The 18910-nt window shown below is 38.2% G+C and overlaps 1 protein-coding gene across 4 annotated transcripts in view; it reads left to right on the top strand.

Annotated features, from left to right (window-relative positions):
• The window catches only part of SH3YL1 (SH3 and SYLF domain containing 1), a 48505-nt gene that overhangs the window by 7459 nt on the left and 22136 nt on the right, over positions 1 to 18910 (top strand). For 3 of the 4 annotated variants that reach the window (XM_042802945.1, XM_042802943.1, XM_042802946.1), the window contains exons 2-9: positions 5185 to 5295; positions 6283 to 6396; positions 6898 to 6962; positions 10094 to 10206; positions 12788 to 12916; positions 15568 to 15730; positions 16401 to 16473; positions 17189 to 17245. In XM_042802945.1, the coding sequence (XP_042658879.1) occupies positions 5185 to 5295; positions 6283 to 6396; positions 6898 to 6962; positions 10094 to 10206; positions 12788 to 12916; positions 15568 to 15730; positions 16401 to 16473; positions 17189 to 17245 (825 nt within the window). The remainder of the gene's footprint in view (positions 1 to 5184; positions 5296 to 6282; positions 6397 to 6897; positions 6963 to 10093; positions 10207 to 12787; positions 12917 to 15567; positions 15731 to 16400; positions 16474 to 17188; positions 17246 to 18910) is intronic. The other variant, XM_042802944.1, reaches the window with a different exon arrangement.

Genomic DNA, 18910 nt, shown 5'->3' with positions numbered 1-18910 from the left:
TAAAGTAAGCTTGAGGGGGAGGAGGGCAATTTGATAGGTGAACAGAAGTTTAAAGTATTTCTGATATCACAAAAATCCCACTTACGATTTTGTCTGTTTATGCAGTGATTAAAATAAGTAGAAACAAGATTTTGTCCCTAATCTTAACAATAATCTGTAGTCATTTCTACTGTATTCTGGGACAGATACCACCATTTCATAGTGCAAACCTCTATGTATTTTTTTTTTAACTAAAAACCCTAAATGATCAGCTTTGAATTGCATTTGACATATTTGTGTGATTTTTCCACTTCCTAGTTATTTTTACTGTAAAATTGTAATGTTCTTTGCCTTCGAACAAAGATTTACGAAATTGATGGATCTAAAATTTCATATTAAGAGTGAGTCCTCACCCATGCTATACAGCTAACCATTAAACTTTGCCTTTTTAGTGTTGATTGTGTCCTTATTTAGTCTTGAATTCTGTCAGTAAAATCTTGACTATTGTATACCCTAAGAGGGAGAACCAAACCTCCCCCTTTCTTCCATGATAAAAATATTAGATTTCTTTTTCTATGGCTCTAGCAATCTTAGCAAAATGGGAATCCAGCCAGGCTTTATGAAGCATCATATGATACATACTTAGGGTCATGGTGTGGGCTTCATTGTTTTGTTTCGGTTTTTAGTTTTTAAATAAGTTATCAGTTCCTCAAGACCCCTGTAGGCATCCTGCCAGTTCCTTAGTATCTACATAACATTATGGAAGTAAATAAAGGAACTCAGAATGAGCCACTATGGAGAGTCATATGGTAGCCCCTTTGAGTAACTGTGTTGGTTTCCAGCAATTAAAGTGTTTAATAAGTTGGCTTGTTGATCCTGTCCATTGTCATTAAAACCTTTCTGTGCCATGCTTGCTTGCCAATTAAAGTCACTTTAATTTTCACACCTGCTGCTGTCTAAATTAAGATCCGTATTCAAGTAATTTTTCTTGCAACTCTTCACTACAAGGTGTAGCTTTGAGCTCTTCGGTTGGCAATGCGTTCAACCTCTTCCTTCTTCCCTTCCCTCTACCCACCTCTGTATCTCTGCTGTGGTTTAGAAATATCACCCATTTCTTAGCCCACATCTGAAAGCATACAAAGCTGCTGGCTCTGTGCGGAGTAACTGGCAGAATGCTGTTGTCAAATCCTGCTGCTGTTTCTTGGTCCAAAAAAATAGTCCGGCATTGCTTCAGTCTCTGTCAGGAAGAGAAAAAGCAAGGTACTTTTTCTTGGGGAAAAAAAAAGAAGGGGATGCAGAGGCAGTATTGAGGTAGGAAACAAATAACACAGGGGGAAAGTGAAGTTTCTGCTGTTATTTTGAGGATGGGAAGTTGGGTTATTCTTGTGCTTGCCATTGTGGTGTACAGCTAGATGAAGCATCTCTCTCCATCTCCTCTATTCCCTGGTAGTAAAGATGCGCCACACCATGGGGCACAAAAAAAATACCCTTTTAGAAGGATTGGAGTAGAAATACATATTTTTCAGTTTGCTTGGGTAATTATATTTTTCAGTGCAAAGTTTGCATTTGGGAATATAATGCTTAGAATGATAGCGCAGATAAATCATAGAATGGTTTGGGTTGGAAGGGACCTTTAAAGGTCGTCTAGTCCAAGCCCACCTGCAGTGAGCAGGGACATCTTCAACTAGATCAGGCTGCTCAGAGCCCTGTCCAACCTGACCTTGAATCCTTTTCCAGGGATGGGGCACCTTTCTGGGCAACATGTTTCATAAAACATCATCCGCATCGTAAAAAGCTTTTCTAATTTCTTCCTAAACCTCAGGACCAGGATAAAAATAATCCAGGTAGGAAAATCATGGATTCATCCAAGGTATCTTGTGAAACTTTCAAAATAAACACTGAAAAGGGTTACTTTGACATCCTCCCTCCCTCCTGCCCCAAGGTGTGACCAAAACCTGATTTTGAAACCTATTATGTATCAAGAGTTGAAGGGACAGTGAGGTTGTAACAGTATTACTTTTATTACTTTTGCTGGCTCATGAAGTTCAGCTTTGAATTGTTTTCAATTAAGTACTCCTACGTGGACATAAACATGCACGCACTGTTTTCTGGTAACCATCAAATCTTTCTAAAGCAATTCTGAATCTGAAAATGTGTATGAAAACTGTAAAGTGCTTTTTTTTTTTTATTTTTGTTTACTCATCTTCTTGTTTGCAGACTTTCAGGTCTGAAAACATCTCATCTTTTCTGTTCTAATGTGTTTGAAATATGAGCTTTTTTTTTTCCCCCCTTTTTAGTGGTAAGAAGAATGTATTGGAGATGTTCCTCCAAATTCTGAGATTGGTCAAAGAGGGACAAAGGGGAAGAAGGAATGCATGCAAAGTTCAAGAATAGAGTGAGAAGAGCACAGAAGTTTATTTGTCTGTAATCTAGAAGCTGGATAGTGCTTGCTTTTCCTCTGTAATGTTTTTTGTCTCCGCAATGTTTTTTACCTCCAGTGTGCACATCTTATTTTCATTGTCTTGATCACTTTACTGAGAGTCCTGCATGGTCAAGCATGTAACTGTCCATTTTACCACAGTGAAAATGAAGCATATATTCCACTTGAATCTTATTGAACTGTAAGAATTAAGAACCATGAAATGTGTATCTTGGGTAGACTGAGTAGGTGACTCTCCCAAAAATTCTAAACTTATGAAATCTCTCAAGTGAAACCCTACATACAGAAGTGTTCACTTGATTATGCAAATAGACATGCACTGTGTGTTACAATAATAATTATTAATTATAAGTTATAACATACTGAAAGTGTATTATTCATGCCTTCTCAAGAAGAATGGTGTTGCAGTATACTTTTTGTGACTGCCTCAATGTATCTCTATACAAAAGCAAAAATCTTCCTGTTTTACCACATGTTGGTGATGTTTCCCCTCTGACCTTGAAAATGCAATGTCAAGTACAAACAACAGAAGTAATGGAGACATTTGCTCCAGTGCAGTTTGTTAATCTACCAAAAGAAATTGCCTGTTCATGTTTTGTTTGGGCTATACCTGTCTCTCTTCTTGCTGTGTCCGTGTAGCCGGGTTTCAGCCTGGTGAACCGGGGAAGAAATGCATATTCAAAACTCCTGCAAGCTGGCTTATAACTGTAGTGCCATAGCAGTCAGAGAAAATTGCACACATGCCAATAGCTTTTTCTGAAGGTCCTGAGCTCTTAGAATTTACACTGTCATCTTCCCCTATCCTTTCACACACGGGGACTTGGCCATCATCTTAACTTACTGAAGACAGAAGGGATGATTAGGAGATAGAATTAGTATGTCTTCTTTCTGTTACCACAATGCTGTTTAGAGTCTGTTGCATTCTGTGCATATATTTCCTTCTGTTCCCAGAGAGGCTGATGCTTCTGCACAACCTTGTGGTATCTGCTCTCACTTCAAACTCTCCAATGTTATACCTGCTGCATTTTCACCAAAGCCAAATGTTCCTACAAGCTTTCTTTTGCAGCGGAATCTAGTTCAGACACTCCACTGTCAAAATCTCTTGTTCTGGGAATCTCCATTCTTGCTTGGAGAACATACTAGAGGAATATACTTCACTTTGAAAAGTAGAGATGTAATTCATGTTCTAGTCAGTGGACCCTGGACAGAAACTTGGCTGATTTGCTGCTAGGTGTTTCACTTAGCCTGAGCTGAATTGCTCTCCAAGCTTCATTGATTTAATCTCAAAATGTATTTAGTCCTCACCTCCATGGTTTTGCCCAGAGTGCAGAGGTGAATAAATGTTCAGGGAACACCTATTAAAAAAGTAGGCCACTTTTGACTGAGAGTTGTTTATGCACAGTCTTTTCCATGTTTTTGTGAATTAAAGAACAGTGGAATTTAATGGAAATACTCTTGCTAATTCTTGTCACAGATAAGACATGAGGCTAGATGCATCTCTGATCTGACAATATATTCATGTATTATTGGGACTATTTGTTGCTGATAAACTTGGAAATGGTGGATGTTGGTATGTCCAGACAGGAAAACAATAATTTATGTGATAGCTTTGAGGGGCTTTAGTAGATGTAAGAGTCAAGAATAACTCCTATCTCTTTATCTGCACTAAGGCCTCTTTTTGCAAATCTGCAGGTGAAACATTGCTATTCATACATGAAGTGGTATTTATACTGTTGCAGACTATTAATATCTTGGAATACTTGATTCTGTTCAGTAGCTGATTAATGACAGAAGATCTGGTAGATCTAAATGGAATCAACACTTCTGTAGAATGATCTCATGGATTTGGGGGGTAAATGTCAAGATTTTTTTGTCTTTGTTACTGTAGTCTGCAGCTTTATAAAGCAAACATAATCTATCCCTAAGACCTGTTTTTTCCTCACTTGAAACCTATAGAGGTGCTTTTATTGAATCACACTGGAGATAAAATCTTGATAAGCCCTTCAACAAGAAGATTTCTAAAGGAAGCTTCTTGGTCTGAAACGGAATTTTGTTCACTTGCAGAGCATGCTGCAAGTTTAGCTCTGTAAGAGAAATCTCCTGAAGAGATTGTTAACTTTTTAGTGTTCGTTGGTCGACAGTTGCTGGTTTGAAGGACAACGAAGTTGATGGTGGTACGGAGCAACCAGAGTGATGGAGAAACTACCTTGAGGAGAGACTAAGAAGCCTGGGACTAGTGAAGAAGTGGAGAAGGCTGGGGGGCTGTGGCTATTTATAAAAGCTTAAAGGTAGTGGATAAGTTGAATGCACTAGTTGTTCACCAGAATTCACGATACTTGAACTAGCAGGCATTCACTGTAACTAGTAGATTAATTTAAAATAGAGTTCTGGAGGTAAAGAATATTAGCAGGTTTGAGAAGGCATTAGACAAATTCATATGCAGCAAGCCCATAAATAACTAGTGACAGGACCAACTGAGGATGTATCTCCAGGATTTTTTTGTTACCAGTGTGGATTCTGATGAAGTACAAGGGGAAGAGATTGCAGAAAAGAACAGGGCTCGTGTGCTCTTCCTAAGTGGTGTCTTCTGCTACAACCATCTGAGACAAAATGTGTATCTGATGCAGAAGATCATTTCTTGTATTTGCTGTTTCCCCGTTTGGTTGGTTTGACTCACTTTTCCCATACCAGTTAAACCGTTCTATTTTTATATGATCTATTCTGAACTGACCATAGGTATAATTTATTTCTTTCATGTTTTACAGTGAATAACCCTATACCTTCCAACCTGAAGTCAGAAGCTAAAAAGGCAGCTAAAATATTACGAGAATTTACAGAAATAACTTCTAGAAATGGACCTGATAAAATCATACCTCGTGAGTAAAGAAAGTGTTTTGTTTTGGTTAAAACTTCCAGCACTCCCCTGTGTTGTAAACATGCTCTCTTTACCAATTCACTCTGTTTTCACTGACAATAACTTGGAGAGGAATGAATATCTGGGGTACCATAACTTTTGTGAAAACATTTCGGAAGTAAGGGGGTTTGGTTTGCTGTATTCTAGGCAGATATTACTGGGAGAGATCTTTTGCATGTTTGCAGCCACAGGGTATCTGCACATGGAAGCTTCCCTCCAGGCTGGATGGACTGTCTCATGCTCACCCTGTTCTAAGGGAGCACCTGGAATAGCAGCTTGAGTTCTCAAATATCTGTGTTTATTAGAATTAGCTAGATGGAAGTAAGTTGAAGAAAGAGGCCAGGGTGCATTTCCCCTTTGATACTGACTAAGCGCTCTTATTTGCTACTGTCCTGTATTTTTGTAGCTGTTATTCTGTGTTTCGCCGAATGTCTTCCTTTGGTTTTGGCTTTGAATTTATAACTTGTGTTCCAGAAGGTCTGTAATAAGACTTGAAGGATGGCGACACTTTATTTGCCACAAACACTGTCTAATGATACAAGCTGATTAGGCTGCTGTGTGTTACTGTGATTTAAATTCAGACTCCTCCAAAAATCCAGGGACGTGGATATCAACTATTCACTGCCTCTTTGTCTTGCTAAGGGTACTCACACACAGTGTTCATGGCAATAAGCAAACTAATTCTGTATGAGCCAACCAGGATAGCTGAAGCAGTTGTAGCAGTGTAGAGATCTGTAGAGATCAGTGCAGGCCAATGTGACCTGTGAGCTTTGTGGTTGACTACGGAGTGGAGGTGTCATTATCAGTTCAGCTTTTTTGCTGTTTTCTTTAAGCTTTTGCGTTGATGATTTAACTCTTACACGTTCAAAATTGTTAAATGTAAAGTTTCATTTTCTCCTTCTCTTAGAATTTCTTACAAGATCTTGAATAAATTATTTTCCTGTTTCAGCTCATGTAATAGCTAAAGCCAAAGGCCTTGCAGTTTTGTCAGTTATCAAAGCTGGATTTTTGGTGACTGCTCGAGGTGGGAGTGGAATTGTATTAGCCCGTCTTCCTAATGGAAGTAAGTGGATATTTTCCTTTTGTACTTAATGGGAGAATTAAAAGGAAAAAACCATTTTTTTCTTTATTATTTCTTTTGATAACATAAAACATGAGATGTGTGAGGAGTCAAGCCAATAGGTAACACTGTTTGGTTTGAAAGCTGTTTTTGAAATTTTGTACCTACTTTTAACCTCATGTAAATGCTTTCAATACCTTTGTAGAAAAGGATGAAATATAAAAGCATACAGTTCAAAACTCACTGGAAGAATTAATTATCATACAGTTGACTATAATTGGATATAAATGATTTATAACAAAGATTTGTTTAGATCATGAGGGTTTGTATTTCTTAAATTCTTTCCTGTGGGATAAACCATTATTGTTATGTGATTCCATTGTAGTAGTTTTGAACATAGCTTTAAATAGAGAATTTGTTAGCATTTTTTAACTGTAATAATAAAATGAGTATTTCTTGTAATGTGGTAAAAATTCTATAAATTTGTCTTGTTTTGCATGACAGCCTGGTCTGCTCCTTCTGCAATAGGAATTGCTGGCCTTGGTGGTGGATTTGAAATTGGAATCGAGGTATAATTTTGCACTTGAAATACTTGTTGGTAACATTTTTTTGCAAGAAATTAAAATGCATTGACAAAGATCTAAATGTTAGTGAGATAGTAGAATCTATTTTTCTGTGTTAAAAAAAAAAAAAGCTATTATAAAATTCATTTATACAAGACAAACAAAATAGGGGGTTTGATCCTATCAGTCTAATTGCTTGGAGAGATTTAAATGAAAAGAAGTGACATAACAGCTATTTTCTCAATTTCTCACTTCTAGCAGACTGAATTTTTCCCTTATGGAAAGCTTCCTGTCAGTGTTCACATATAAGCCAATCGGAGTTTATTAAAAGTATCTTAATCCTGTATCACATGCTTTGTTAGAGAGCACAAAGACTCCATCTGGAAAGAAATAGTGAAGGGAATTGAAGGTGGAGTAAAATGGAGCCTCACTAATGTTGCTGTATTTCAGGCATTTCCTGTTCAAATTTGTGATTACTGACTTCACCCTTCAGTTTGGGAGCACCAAAACTGATGATGCCTCCTCCCCTGAAGGAATGCTATAGAAAACGAACCAGTTTCCAGACAGCAGAAATGGTTAAGGAAGGCACTGTCAGCATGTTCGGAGAAATTCTGTTGATCTGAACTCTGACAGCGCTCTGCCTTTGCTTCTCATCTCTTCTTCCATACAACTCCTTCACCCGTTTTTTTTTTTTTTTTTTACTTCCGTTCTATCTCCTCTTTCTCACCCTAGTCTCCAGACTGGTCCTTCTCTTTTCTTTGTGTTTAGCTTCTGTTCTGCTGCTTCCCAAAGAAAACCAAAATAACAGTATGCTACCAAAAAAGCCTCTTGCTGTAGGCGTTGTGCTCTTCGGAAGCATCGGTGCATAGCTGATCTGGGCGGTCCACACCAGCCCCCAGTGTGCTTCCTATAACTAATCAGCTATCCCTGTCCTGCCAGCCAGCACTCACCTAATGAGCAACAGATCAATATTTTATTGTATCTTCATTGTTTACTGTGTGATCTTAGGCATTATTACTATGCACTTTTTAAAGTATGCCGTGAATACAAAATTATTCATTTTTGTAAGGGTTTTTCTTTGGTTTTCATGACTACATGATCTGAATGCATTACAAAACATTGAGTTTAAGCCCCAGGCTTTGGTTTGAGTTTTTCTTTTTAGCTTTTAGGACAATGAAACAGACTCTTCACATGCTTTGATTAATCTATTAAACTTTTCCTTTAATCATCTCCATCTGGTATTTTAGATAATGTAACCATTTACTATTGATACTTACTCAAATAATTTCAATACAGAAACTTTTTCTGAGAGGGTGTTTTTTCTGAGCAATATGGTGCCCCTCATTTTAAATTTTAGTCAGCTTACAAAACACTGTTTCTATACTGGCATTATTTATAACACAGTCTTATTTATTTATTTCAGAGAAGGGTTGCTATTCAGAAATACCTAAGTGGCTTAGGAGCCCAGAGTCCAGTTTCAGCATTCTTTTAGTCATACATAAACTTAAACCTTGTAGAAATTGGATTAATTTCTACATGTAAGAGCGATTATAGTTGGCATAGTTGTAGTAGTAATTATGGATGGTTTTAAACAACAAGAGGAAAATCACAGACTTCAGAAGTCATAGTAAACAACTTGGTACCTCAAATTGAAGACCAATTTTAAAATTCATCAACTTTCCTTGAAGATTTTCTCACTTATGGATTCATTTGGCTTTAGCTGTAGATTCATCTTGTTAATGGGTAAGAGGAGGTAGCAGCATCCTGAATGACATTCTCTCTCCATCCCTGGATGATTCAGAGACTACTCATGTCATCTTTCATTTGGGATGGGGTGGAGGTTACCAGGGGACTGATAACAAAGGCCTCTCTTGTGCTGTGTGTAATACTTCTGGGCCAGCCTTGTTTTGCAAATAATCTGGTATTTCCTCTTGTATTCCCTGCTGTCACTGTTTGGAATTTGGGGTAAGTTGAAAGCTTTTTCTGAACCTGGCTTTCAGTCAATTCCATCAGATGAAAGATCAGGCATGATAGTTTCTAAGTAGTTAAGATATCTGTTGGAAAGATCACAGTACGCAAAAGTGTAATCTACTCTGTTGAACGGGCTGGTACTGCTGCAGTATTTTTAATACATGTAGTCTGTTTACTGACATTTCATGTAAGATAAAGTGATCGTTATAGGATCATGCTTATATTTGAAGGACTTTTTCCTTTTTTAAAATGCTTCTTAGTTTGGGAACAGAGGAGACTTTTTCTGAAATTTGTTAAATCAAAGACAGTTATAGTTTTACAGTACTGATGGTAATAGGCATCAATTTAAATAGTAGTAGAAGTTCTTTGATACATGCATTTTGTGTCACAATCCAGGCAAATTAAATCTTTTAAAATTAGTGATTATCTTTTTTTTCTATTTTGCATTTGAATCTCTTAAAAATACTTCATTAATTCTTAAGTTATTTGGTTTAATAGTTTCTTGAAGAAACTGGCTACATCTCATATATTCAGGTCTTAAATATGAATTAATATATATACACTTATATTAAACCCTTAATTTTCTGTCAAAAAAATAATTTTTTTCAATAATCTCTTTTGCTGTTTATTCTTTGGACAATAATTTTTGTTTACTAAGTTCTGTATTTCTGTTATTAATTTGATTATGAAAGGATCAGAATTATTTTCTCGATCTGATTTTTCTTCACATCTGAAAATGCCTTCATAATTGTTTGCAAAAGCTATAGAAAATAAAAATTTGTTAATTAGGAAATTTTGAATTAAAATAGGATTTCTGTTGTTTATCACATGCTGACCATATCAGCACTTGGAAAAAAATCAGTTAAATCTGATTTAAAAGGTAGGTGAAAGGATTTTTGGTTTCAAAATGCCTTGCAGAAAAATAATCAACTTTGTTATGAAAACCATTTCAAAAGACTTCTTTACGAGAAAGCATGTAATTCTCTGAGAGAATGAGAGATTCTCATTTGAGTTAAAACCTTGATAAATGTGGAGCTAGTTTTCATTTACAGAAGGGAATATCTTTGATACTTCCATCTATTTTCCTGCACAATGGATGATACTTCTCCCCTGCCATTTTAACTTTCTTCTTAAGAAGCATAGTACTTTTATTTGATGTTTTATAGGTTTCAGACTTAGTGATAATATTGAATCATGAAAGAGCAGTAGAAGCTTTTGCCAAAGGAGGGAATCTTACACTTGGAGGAAATCTTACTGTGGCAATTGGACCTCTGGGGAGGTGAGTAAAGTGCTTTCCTAATATGGGGTAGAATTAAATATGGAAGATGTTTTTTAAAGCTATATATAAACATTGACGTGGCTTTCTTTTTTTTTATGTGTTACAAAACAACCTGGGCAACCTGTATGTTGACGGGACCATATTGTTCTTGTAGTGTTACTCCTTTTCAGTCACTTGTTGTGTTTTGTTCTTTTTTTTTCCTCCTTTCCTGGTAAAGGCATTTTATTAGTATCAGGAAAGTGTTCTGAGATTTGTCCTCTTTTTGCAGGAGACTGCTTGACTAGGTTCAATAAAGAGCACAGGTGCTACTGTGCCTGGCTGAACTATTATCTTCATTAACCTATGGGTCTGTGCTTTCTGTCACCACAGATCTGCCTGACAGTAGATAAAAAATTCATCAAATAATTACTTTTAAACCTTAAGTGGTTCAGCTAGCTTACTTTGAAGAATGAGATGATATAATCACAGAATAGTTTAACTTGGAAGGGACCTTAGGAGGTCTTTACTCCAACCTCCTGCTCAAGATCAGGTTGCTCAGCCCTTTATTGCAGTTGGATCTTGAAAACCTCCAATGATGGAGACTACTTAGGCTCTCTGGGCAAGCTGCTCTACCGTTCAGCTGTCCTCAAGGTGAAATGCTTTACTTTACGTCCCGTCAAAACACTTCTTGTTTCAATGTATGTCGATGGCTTTTTATCCTTCCACCATACACTGCTATAAAGAGCCTGGCTTTATATTCTTGATTGTCTCTTCATAGATACTACTTGCAGGCTGCTGTTGTTCCACCTAAGTCTTCTCTTTTCCAGGCTTACCAAACTCAGTTGCCTCAGACTCTGCTCATGGGACATGTGTTGCCTTATGCCTTTTTTTTTTTTTTCATGATGATGAAGTTTTTACTGATTTTTTTTTTCATCTTTTCTGAGAAAATAAAAGGCTAAGATGAGATCTGTTCAACAAATGGGAGAGATCTATAGCTAAGGGGAAGGCAGTGAATGTCATCTGCCTTGCAAAGATGCTCAGTATGCTATTCTGCAGCATCTCTGTGTCCAAGCTGGGACATTGTGGCCTAGGTGTCAGGGTGGGGCAGACTATCAAATAGGTGAAAAAACAGATCATCAAGCTTGAGGAATAGTGGTAAATGATTCATGTTGTACTCAGAAGCCAGGTTTCTTTGGAATTCCTCAGGAGACTATTCTGGGACCTCTGCTGACTGATGTTTTTATTAGTGACCTGGAGGAGCGGATGCAAAAAATCCTTCTCAGGTTTGTGGATGACACCAAATCAGAGAGTGCAGCCAGTACACTTCAGAGTAGGGCTGCCATTAAGAGGGATGGACCTAGAGAGTGTAGAGGAAAGATCCAACAGGAAGCCTCATGAAATTAAACAGAGACAAATGCTAAGTTCTATACCCTTAGTTGGATGAACCCTCTGCAGTTATGTAGGCAGAGCCTGCCAGACTGGGTAGCTGCCCTATTGAAAAGGTGGTGGGGACAGTAAGCTGAACCAACAGTGCATCCTAACAGAAAAGGCAGCAAACTGTGCAGGGGGCTGCATCAACAGAGCTGTAACCATTAGATAAGGGAAGTGATTGTTCCCCTTTACTTGGCAGTTTGTGGTCTGTGCCTAGAATATTGTGTCTAGTTTCAGCCCTGCAGTAGAAGAAGGATGTTTATAAACTTGAGTGCACACAGTGAAAGGCAACCAAGATGTCGAGGGACATAGAGCATGTTAATGATGTGGCTGGGTGAGGTCGGCTTATTTAACCTGGAGGAGAGACCTTGAGGTATTCTAAGAGACCGCATTCCCAACAGGGGCTCTCCAGGAAGTCAGACCCCAGTTCTTTGCTGAGGTGCATGGCAAGACAGTGAGAGATGGTAGTTACAAATTGAAACAAGGAAAGTTCTGACTCTATATAAGAAAAAAATCTGCAATGAGTATAATTGAGCACTGACACAGGTTGCTTAGAGTGCCTGTGAAATCTGTGTTCTTGGAAGTCTTCAAAAACTGGCTTGACAATGTCCAGAGCAGCTGTTGTATCCATTTTGAGCAAGAGGTTGGACTGGCTGACTGTCTGAGATATCTTCAAACCTAAAATATTATGAGATACTGTATAGGACAAAAATTGTCATCTTCCAATTCTATTGATGTCTGATAAGGCTTTACTTGAAATATTTTGTGCTGGTTTGGGTACCATAAAATCAAGGAGGATTTGGATATATTGAATAGAGTTCCAAGTCACCACAGACATAATCAGATCATTTTAAAACATTATTAAAACATGGGTTAATAATTTTCAGACTTCTGAATGCAAGAGAGGGTCCAATGTGGAGTATTCACATGAGGCAGCATTGTTCTGTGCTTCAGAGGAAACTGTATCAAACAACTTTGTATTGGGTCCTGTCTGAGTAAGAACTGAAAATGGATTTCAAGTATGACCCACTTTAATTTATTCCATAGAGTTTGTAGGAACAGAGGGAAGTGAAAGTCTTCCTGACTTTTGGTAGGACTGAAAAAAAGAGACAATTGCTGTTCATGTTGCAAAGCCATATTGAACAATCAACTAAAACTTTTTTCCTTCTAGAAACCTAGAAGGGGATGTTGCCCTGAGAAGCTCTGCTGCTGTCTATACATACTGCAAATCTCGAGGACTGTTTGCAGGTGTATCTCTGGAAGGAACCTGTTTAATTGAAAGGAAAGAAACAAATTGCAAGTGAGTTCTCTTTCTTCAAATCTAGATGATTCAGTGAAGGCATAGTGACAAAATGAACTAGGACACATTCAGTTTGGAAAAAGAATTTGTTGTGAGAACATACTCTGCTGAGTTTAGAGTTTCTTGAGGAGCAAGGGTTTCTTCAGTTTAGACATATTGCAATGTGTATTGAGGTGATGCTGAATGCTTAGAGGTTACATATCTGTGGCGAGTTGACCTTGGCTAGTCACCAGATGCCAACCAAGTTACTCTGTCACTTCCCGTCCTCAACAGGATGGGAGGAGAAAAAATATAACAAACTTGTGGATTAAGATAAAGTCAGGGAGATTGCTTACCAATTGCTGTCTCAGGAAAAAACAGCAAACAAAAACAAACAAACAAACAAACAACAAAACAAACAAACAAACAAACAAAAAAACCCAAAAAAAAAACAAAACAGAAACCTCAACTTGGGGAAATTAATTTAATGTATTGCCAGTTAATAAAAAGTAGGATAATAAATAAGAACAAATTAAAAAAACTACCTTCCCCCCACCCCTCCCATCTTCCTAGGCTCAGCTTTACTCCCCATTTCTCTACTTTCTCCCTTGGAGTGGCGCAGGGGGATGGGGAATGAGGGTTGCAGTCAGTTCGTCATGCATTGTCTCTGCCACTTCTTGTTCCTCACGCTCTTCCCCTGCTCCAGTGTGGGGCCCATCCCTCAGGAAACAGTCCGTCACAAACTTTTCCAGCGTGGGTCCTTCCCATGGGCTGCAGTTCTTCCTGAAATGTTCCACTGTGGAGCCTTTCCATGAGGTGCAGTCCTTCAGGAAGGGACTGCTCCAGCATGGGTCCCTCATGGGGTTACAAGTCCTGTCAGTAAACCTGCTACTGTGTGGGCTCCCCCCTCCATGGGACCACAGGTCCTGCCAGCAGTCTGCTCCAGTGCAGGGTTCCCACGGGGTCACAGCCTCTTTCAGGTGCTTCTCTCTGCTCCAGCATGGGGACCTCTGTGGGCTGCAGGTGGATATCTGCTCCATTGTGGACCTTCATGGGCTCCAGAGGGACAGTCTGCCTCACCATGGTCTTCACCGCAGGCTGCAGGGGAATCTCTGCTCCAGCACCTGGAGCACCTTCTCCTCCTCCTTCACTGACTTGGGCAGGGACACCTTCCACCAGACCAGGTTGCTCAAAGCCCCGTCCAACCTGGCCTTGAACCCTTCCAGGGAGGGGGCACCACAGCTTCTATGGGCACCCTGTGCCAGTGCCTCACCACCCTCACAGGGAATAATTTCTTCCTTATATCTAATCTAAATCTACCTTCTTTCAGTTGAAAACTGTTGCTCCTTGTCCTATCACTACAATCCTTGATAAAGAGTCCCTCCCCATCTTTCCCATAGGCCCCCTGTAGGTACTGGAAGGCAGCTATAATATCTCCCCAGAGTTTCCTCTCCTCCAGGCTGAACCACTGCAACTCTCTCAGCCTGTCTTTCATAAGGCAGGTGCTTCAGTCCTATAATCATCTTCATGGCCTCCTCTGGACCCACTTGAACAGGTCCATGTCCTTCTTATGTTGGAGGCCCCAGAGCTGAACACAGCACTGCAGCTGGGGTCTCAGCAGAGAGGAATAGAGGGGGAGAATCCCCTCCTTCGACCTGCTGGTCACGCTTCTCTTGATGCAGCCCAGAACATGGTCAGCTTTCTGGGCTGCGAGCGCATGTTGCTGGCTCATAGTCAGTTTTCCATCCACCAATAGCCCCAAGTCCTCACTGCTGTCTCAGTTGCTGTTGTGCAGCTTTTTTTCCCTTTCTTAAATAAGTTATCCCAGAGGTGCTACCACCATCGCTGTTGGGCTCGGCCTTGGCCAGTGTTGGGTCCATCTTGGAGCTGGATGGCATTGGCTATGTCAGACATAGGGGAGGCATCTAGCAGCTTCTCACAGAAGACACCCCTGCATCTCCACCCCTTACCAAAACCTTGCTATCTAAACACAGCACAATATTGTAAAAGATAGGCATTGACGTATCTACTGCATAATGATAAACACTCTTTTAGGCCACTTGAAACAAAAAAAAATGGTTTAGAGCATCACTGAATTTGAGATCATACCCAGTTTATGGAATGTTGCTTTCTTTGTGCAGTCTACTAAGGTTAAAATCCAAGGAACCTCTGAGTGTCTTGCACTTGTATGTCCTGTGTTTATGAGAACTTTGATTCTGCTAGTATCAGCAAAGACTAATACTGATTTTAATGACAGCATGTCAGTAACTTTTAGCTATCTCCATTCATAAAATTGAGATTTCAGTGTTTCCATTAAGGAATTTTACTATATCATTAGGGAATCTATTACACTGTTTTGCAAAAGTGTTGTGTGTTTCTTCAGTTTGCTGTATGACTGGTTTTCAAATGATCTAGCTGATGCATACCATGTGACCAGGAACAAAATATTATGGGTGAAGAATAGTTTGAAATAAGGTGGTAGGTAGGCATTGAAGTTTGCTACAGTTACTTATCATTCCAGATTTGCAGTGTTGAACTAGTTCTGTCATTTCTCAATAGATCATCAGTAGGAGAAATGCAGGGATGGCAGGAAACATTTTCACAAGATTAATTTATCTGAATATTGAAATATAACAATGATCAAATACCTGCCATCTTTTCTTTTGTATCAGGTTTTATGGTCAGGATATTCGTGCTAGTGCCATCTTGCTTGGTGATGTGCCTTTTCCTGCTCAAGCAGAAGATCTTTATGAAACTCTAGCATCCTTCACTGAAGTATATGAAAATGAAGAGCAAAAAAATAATCCTGGAAAAGCTGTAAGGGAACAAAGAAGGGTTTGTGCACCTCTTTTTCACATAGGCTTTTTCTGTTCCTGAACTGTTCCTACTCAGTGGTATTCTTGATGTTCATGTGGCATTCTTAACTTTTCTATTGGATGCTTAAAGGTGTAACACATTGCAGATACTGCATATGAGTAATATATTCATTCAAGTATTGCCCTGATAGGCTCTTCTGGACAAGAAGGTTTCTGGGTTTGCTTTGCATCTTCTGGAATAACAAAGTATATCCTTGTTTTTATAATAGTGCATAATCAAATCTGAGGTGATGATTAGAAAAGTTTGTTCAACTATTCCTAATCAAGTTCACCTGCAGTTCATGAGCATAGCAGGTTTGATGTGGATACTTTGCATTTTTCTACTTTTTCTGTCTTCCGTTCAGTCACATTTCCAATATAATGTTAAGACTGTAGAAGATGTTTTCGTTTAGATGTTGATGTTACTGATAGACAATCATTTACTTTCATCTTTGTTAATCCATGGTGAATTACTTTACAGTCATGTCTGTGTCACTAGTTCTTTAGTGTACTTCCTGAGTCATACAATTTCAGTGCAGAAAGAGTGATTTATTTTTTTTTTCAGTGTAATTTGACATACCCCTAGGCTCTGAAGTTACCATATACTTCCGAGTGTGATGCAACTTTTTATAAAAATTTGTATGTTTTAGGTAAATGACCCACCTGCTAGACCATCATCGAGACCAGAACCACCTAAACCCACTGTTAGACCAACACCACCAGGTTAAAAACATTTTGATAATGATTAGTTTGTTTTCTATATAAAATAAGAGCAGTAAAGCTAATGAATGATTTGCAATTATTATAGCGGTAGCTGTCTCTAAAAATACTGTGTTCATACTCTTCCTTGGGCAAACACTGAAAGCATGTTGGGATAGTGCCATGAGCAATAAAGGGTAAAGGTTTTGTTTGTTTGTTTTATATTAACAAACCTTTTCTTTCTGACAGATTTGCTATATAAATAGTGTTTGTATACTTACAGAAACCTGTAATAGTTAAATGGAAGCATTAATGTTTATTGGATATGTAGAAGCCCCATAGTACAATGAAACTTCTTAGTAAAAAGAACAGTCCTACTAGAAACTGTTAGTCCTGTTTCTAGAAAACTTAGTTTCTCTTTTATGTTATCATTATCTTTTAATAGGTAGAGCTCTTACAGTAGAGCAAGGAGGCAGAGTTTTGGCTCTATAGCAGTTTGTCTACCAAAGTGCTGTCATTGAAAGTGAAGCTTTACTATGCAGCTCCTGTTGTTAACTTGATTTATTTCTCTGGACAAGTATATAAGACAAAGTCCTTATTTATTTATTTCTTCTGTAGTGTTCCTTAGATAACTGCAATCATTTTATAACTATTGGCCATGTATCAGAAAAGCAGTCTATGAAATATAACAATATATGTTAGTATATCATATAACTTGCTACTTCATTTTCTCTTTCAGCTAAAAAGAATACAAACAAACTTTATCCTGAACTTCCAAATGATTATGCCTCTGTGGGTAAGTACTAAGCTTGCATATATTTTATTATTGCAGTGTGGAATCTGAAAAGTCCTAAAAGCACTTTGGAATATACCTAACACTATCTGGCCATACATATTTTTCTTTATTGTCCATGTCTTAAAAGGAGATTCAGGTCTTGTATGCTCTCCTGAAAATATTTCATAAATGTGAATCCTATTACCTGGCTTTACATTCCAACAACGATGTTCTTTTTCTGAACAGCAAAAGTTCTTTTGCTTTATTCAATGTGCTTGAAAAATGCACTGAAAGTGGTAAAAATGTTTTACGTTACCACCTAATTGAAGTGCAAAAGAAAGCTGATATAACAAGCTTGTGTGTCCCAGTCCTTATGCAAGGTACTATAACTCCTGTTTTTTAATTAAAAAGTGCTGCCACAGGTCATACCTGATTATGCTGGCATAAACATAGATTTCCATTGCAGTTATATTCCTTGATGTTTTTGTATTGAGTTGAGCTAGCTGCAGTACACTACAAAGATGCTACTTGTTTGTTGTTCTGTTCTGATTCTCTTAAGTTTAAAGTGGTTTCAGCTCTAACAGGAGAACCACACTCTCTAGTATTCGCAATGTAACTCTTGAACTGTGGGGCCCAGCATCTGGAAACTTGTGATCTGCTAGGAAAAAATTTTATAATGAAAGTGGCTATGTTTGTTTGGCTGCTATAGTGGTCTCACCTACCAGGAGTCTAATCTTCCACAGGTAAAAAACTGTTAGATTCTTTCAAAGTCAGTGAAATAAATGGTTCCTCCCATGGAATATATTGTCTGTTTGTTAAATAAATGCTTTAGTAGTCTCTGCTAGGATCAAAACCGAGACCAAGGCATTCCGTAGTGTGTGTAGATAGTTAGATAGATGTGAATATGCACACACATTTTCACATATTGGATGCACCACTTGAAAATAAAATGAAGCAAAAAATTTCTTTCTTGGTTTTGAAAACAGAGCTAAAATAAAGCGTCATAATAGATCATGGTGAAAAGTCTATTTCAGGCAGAATACTGTGATTTAAAACAGTATTTAAACTCTGCTGTCTGAAGGCCAAAATTGTGATTGTATTTTTTATTTCTTGATTCATGTAATTAGAGATTTTCACTAAAACTTAGGGTAAATTATATGTGTCATTGTCTTTACACTCTCCTTCCTATCTTCTCTGCATACATACTGCTGATGTGTGTGTCTGTTGAGAGGACCAACATAAGAGGATTTTAAGCTGAGTTGTTGATGTAACTTCTGCAGATCAGAGACTTCCTGAGAATCAAAATTTGCTATCGTGTTGTAGGACTTCTAGCATAAAAAGAATGATGACTCAAGTGATGTATACTCAGTAGCTGTCATCCAAAAAGAAAGAAAAATTGGTCGTTTGGCCATTAAAACTTAACTTTCCTAGTCTTAAACCCCTGACCAACTGAGAAGAGGTTTCTAAAGCAGTAGGAAAAACTTTCACGCAGGTTTGCTATATTAAAGGAGGTGTTCTTTCACTCAGGTGCAGGTGACAAGGTAGAAATCCTCCAGAGCCATCTGTTGATGGCTTTAAAGATTCTTTGAAATCAAAATGTAGTATCAACCAGTCTACTACTGAGGATTCCTAACCATTTCTAGAAATTTGAAAGCTTATCTTTTAGGAATGCAGGAGGCAGTAGGA

This window comes from Tyto alba, unplaced genomic scaffold (genome assembly GCF_018691265.1).
Source record: "Tyto alba isolate M040663 unplaced genomic scaffold, T.alba_DEE_v4.0 Super-Scaffold_40, whole genome shotgun sequence".
Lineage (NCBI taxonomy): Eukaryota > Metazoa > Chordata > Aves > Strigiformes > Tytonidae > Tyto > Tyto alba.
The sequence above is the reverse complement of the archived record's forward strand: the minus strand, read 5'-3'. Positions and strand labels throughout refer to the sequence as shown.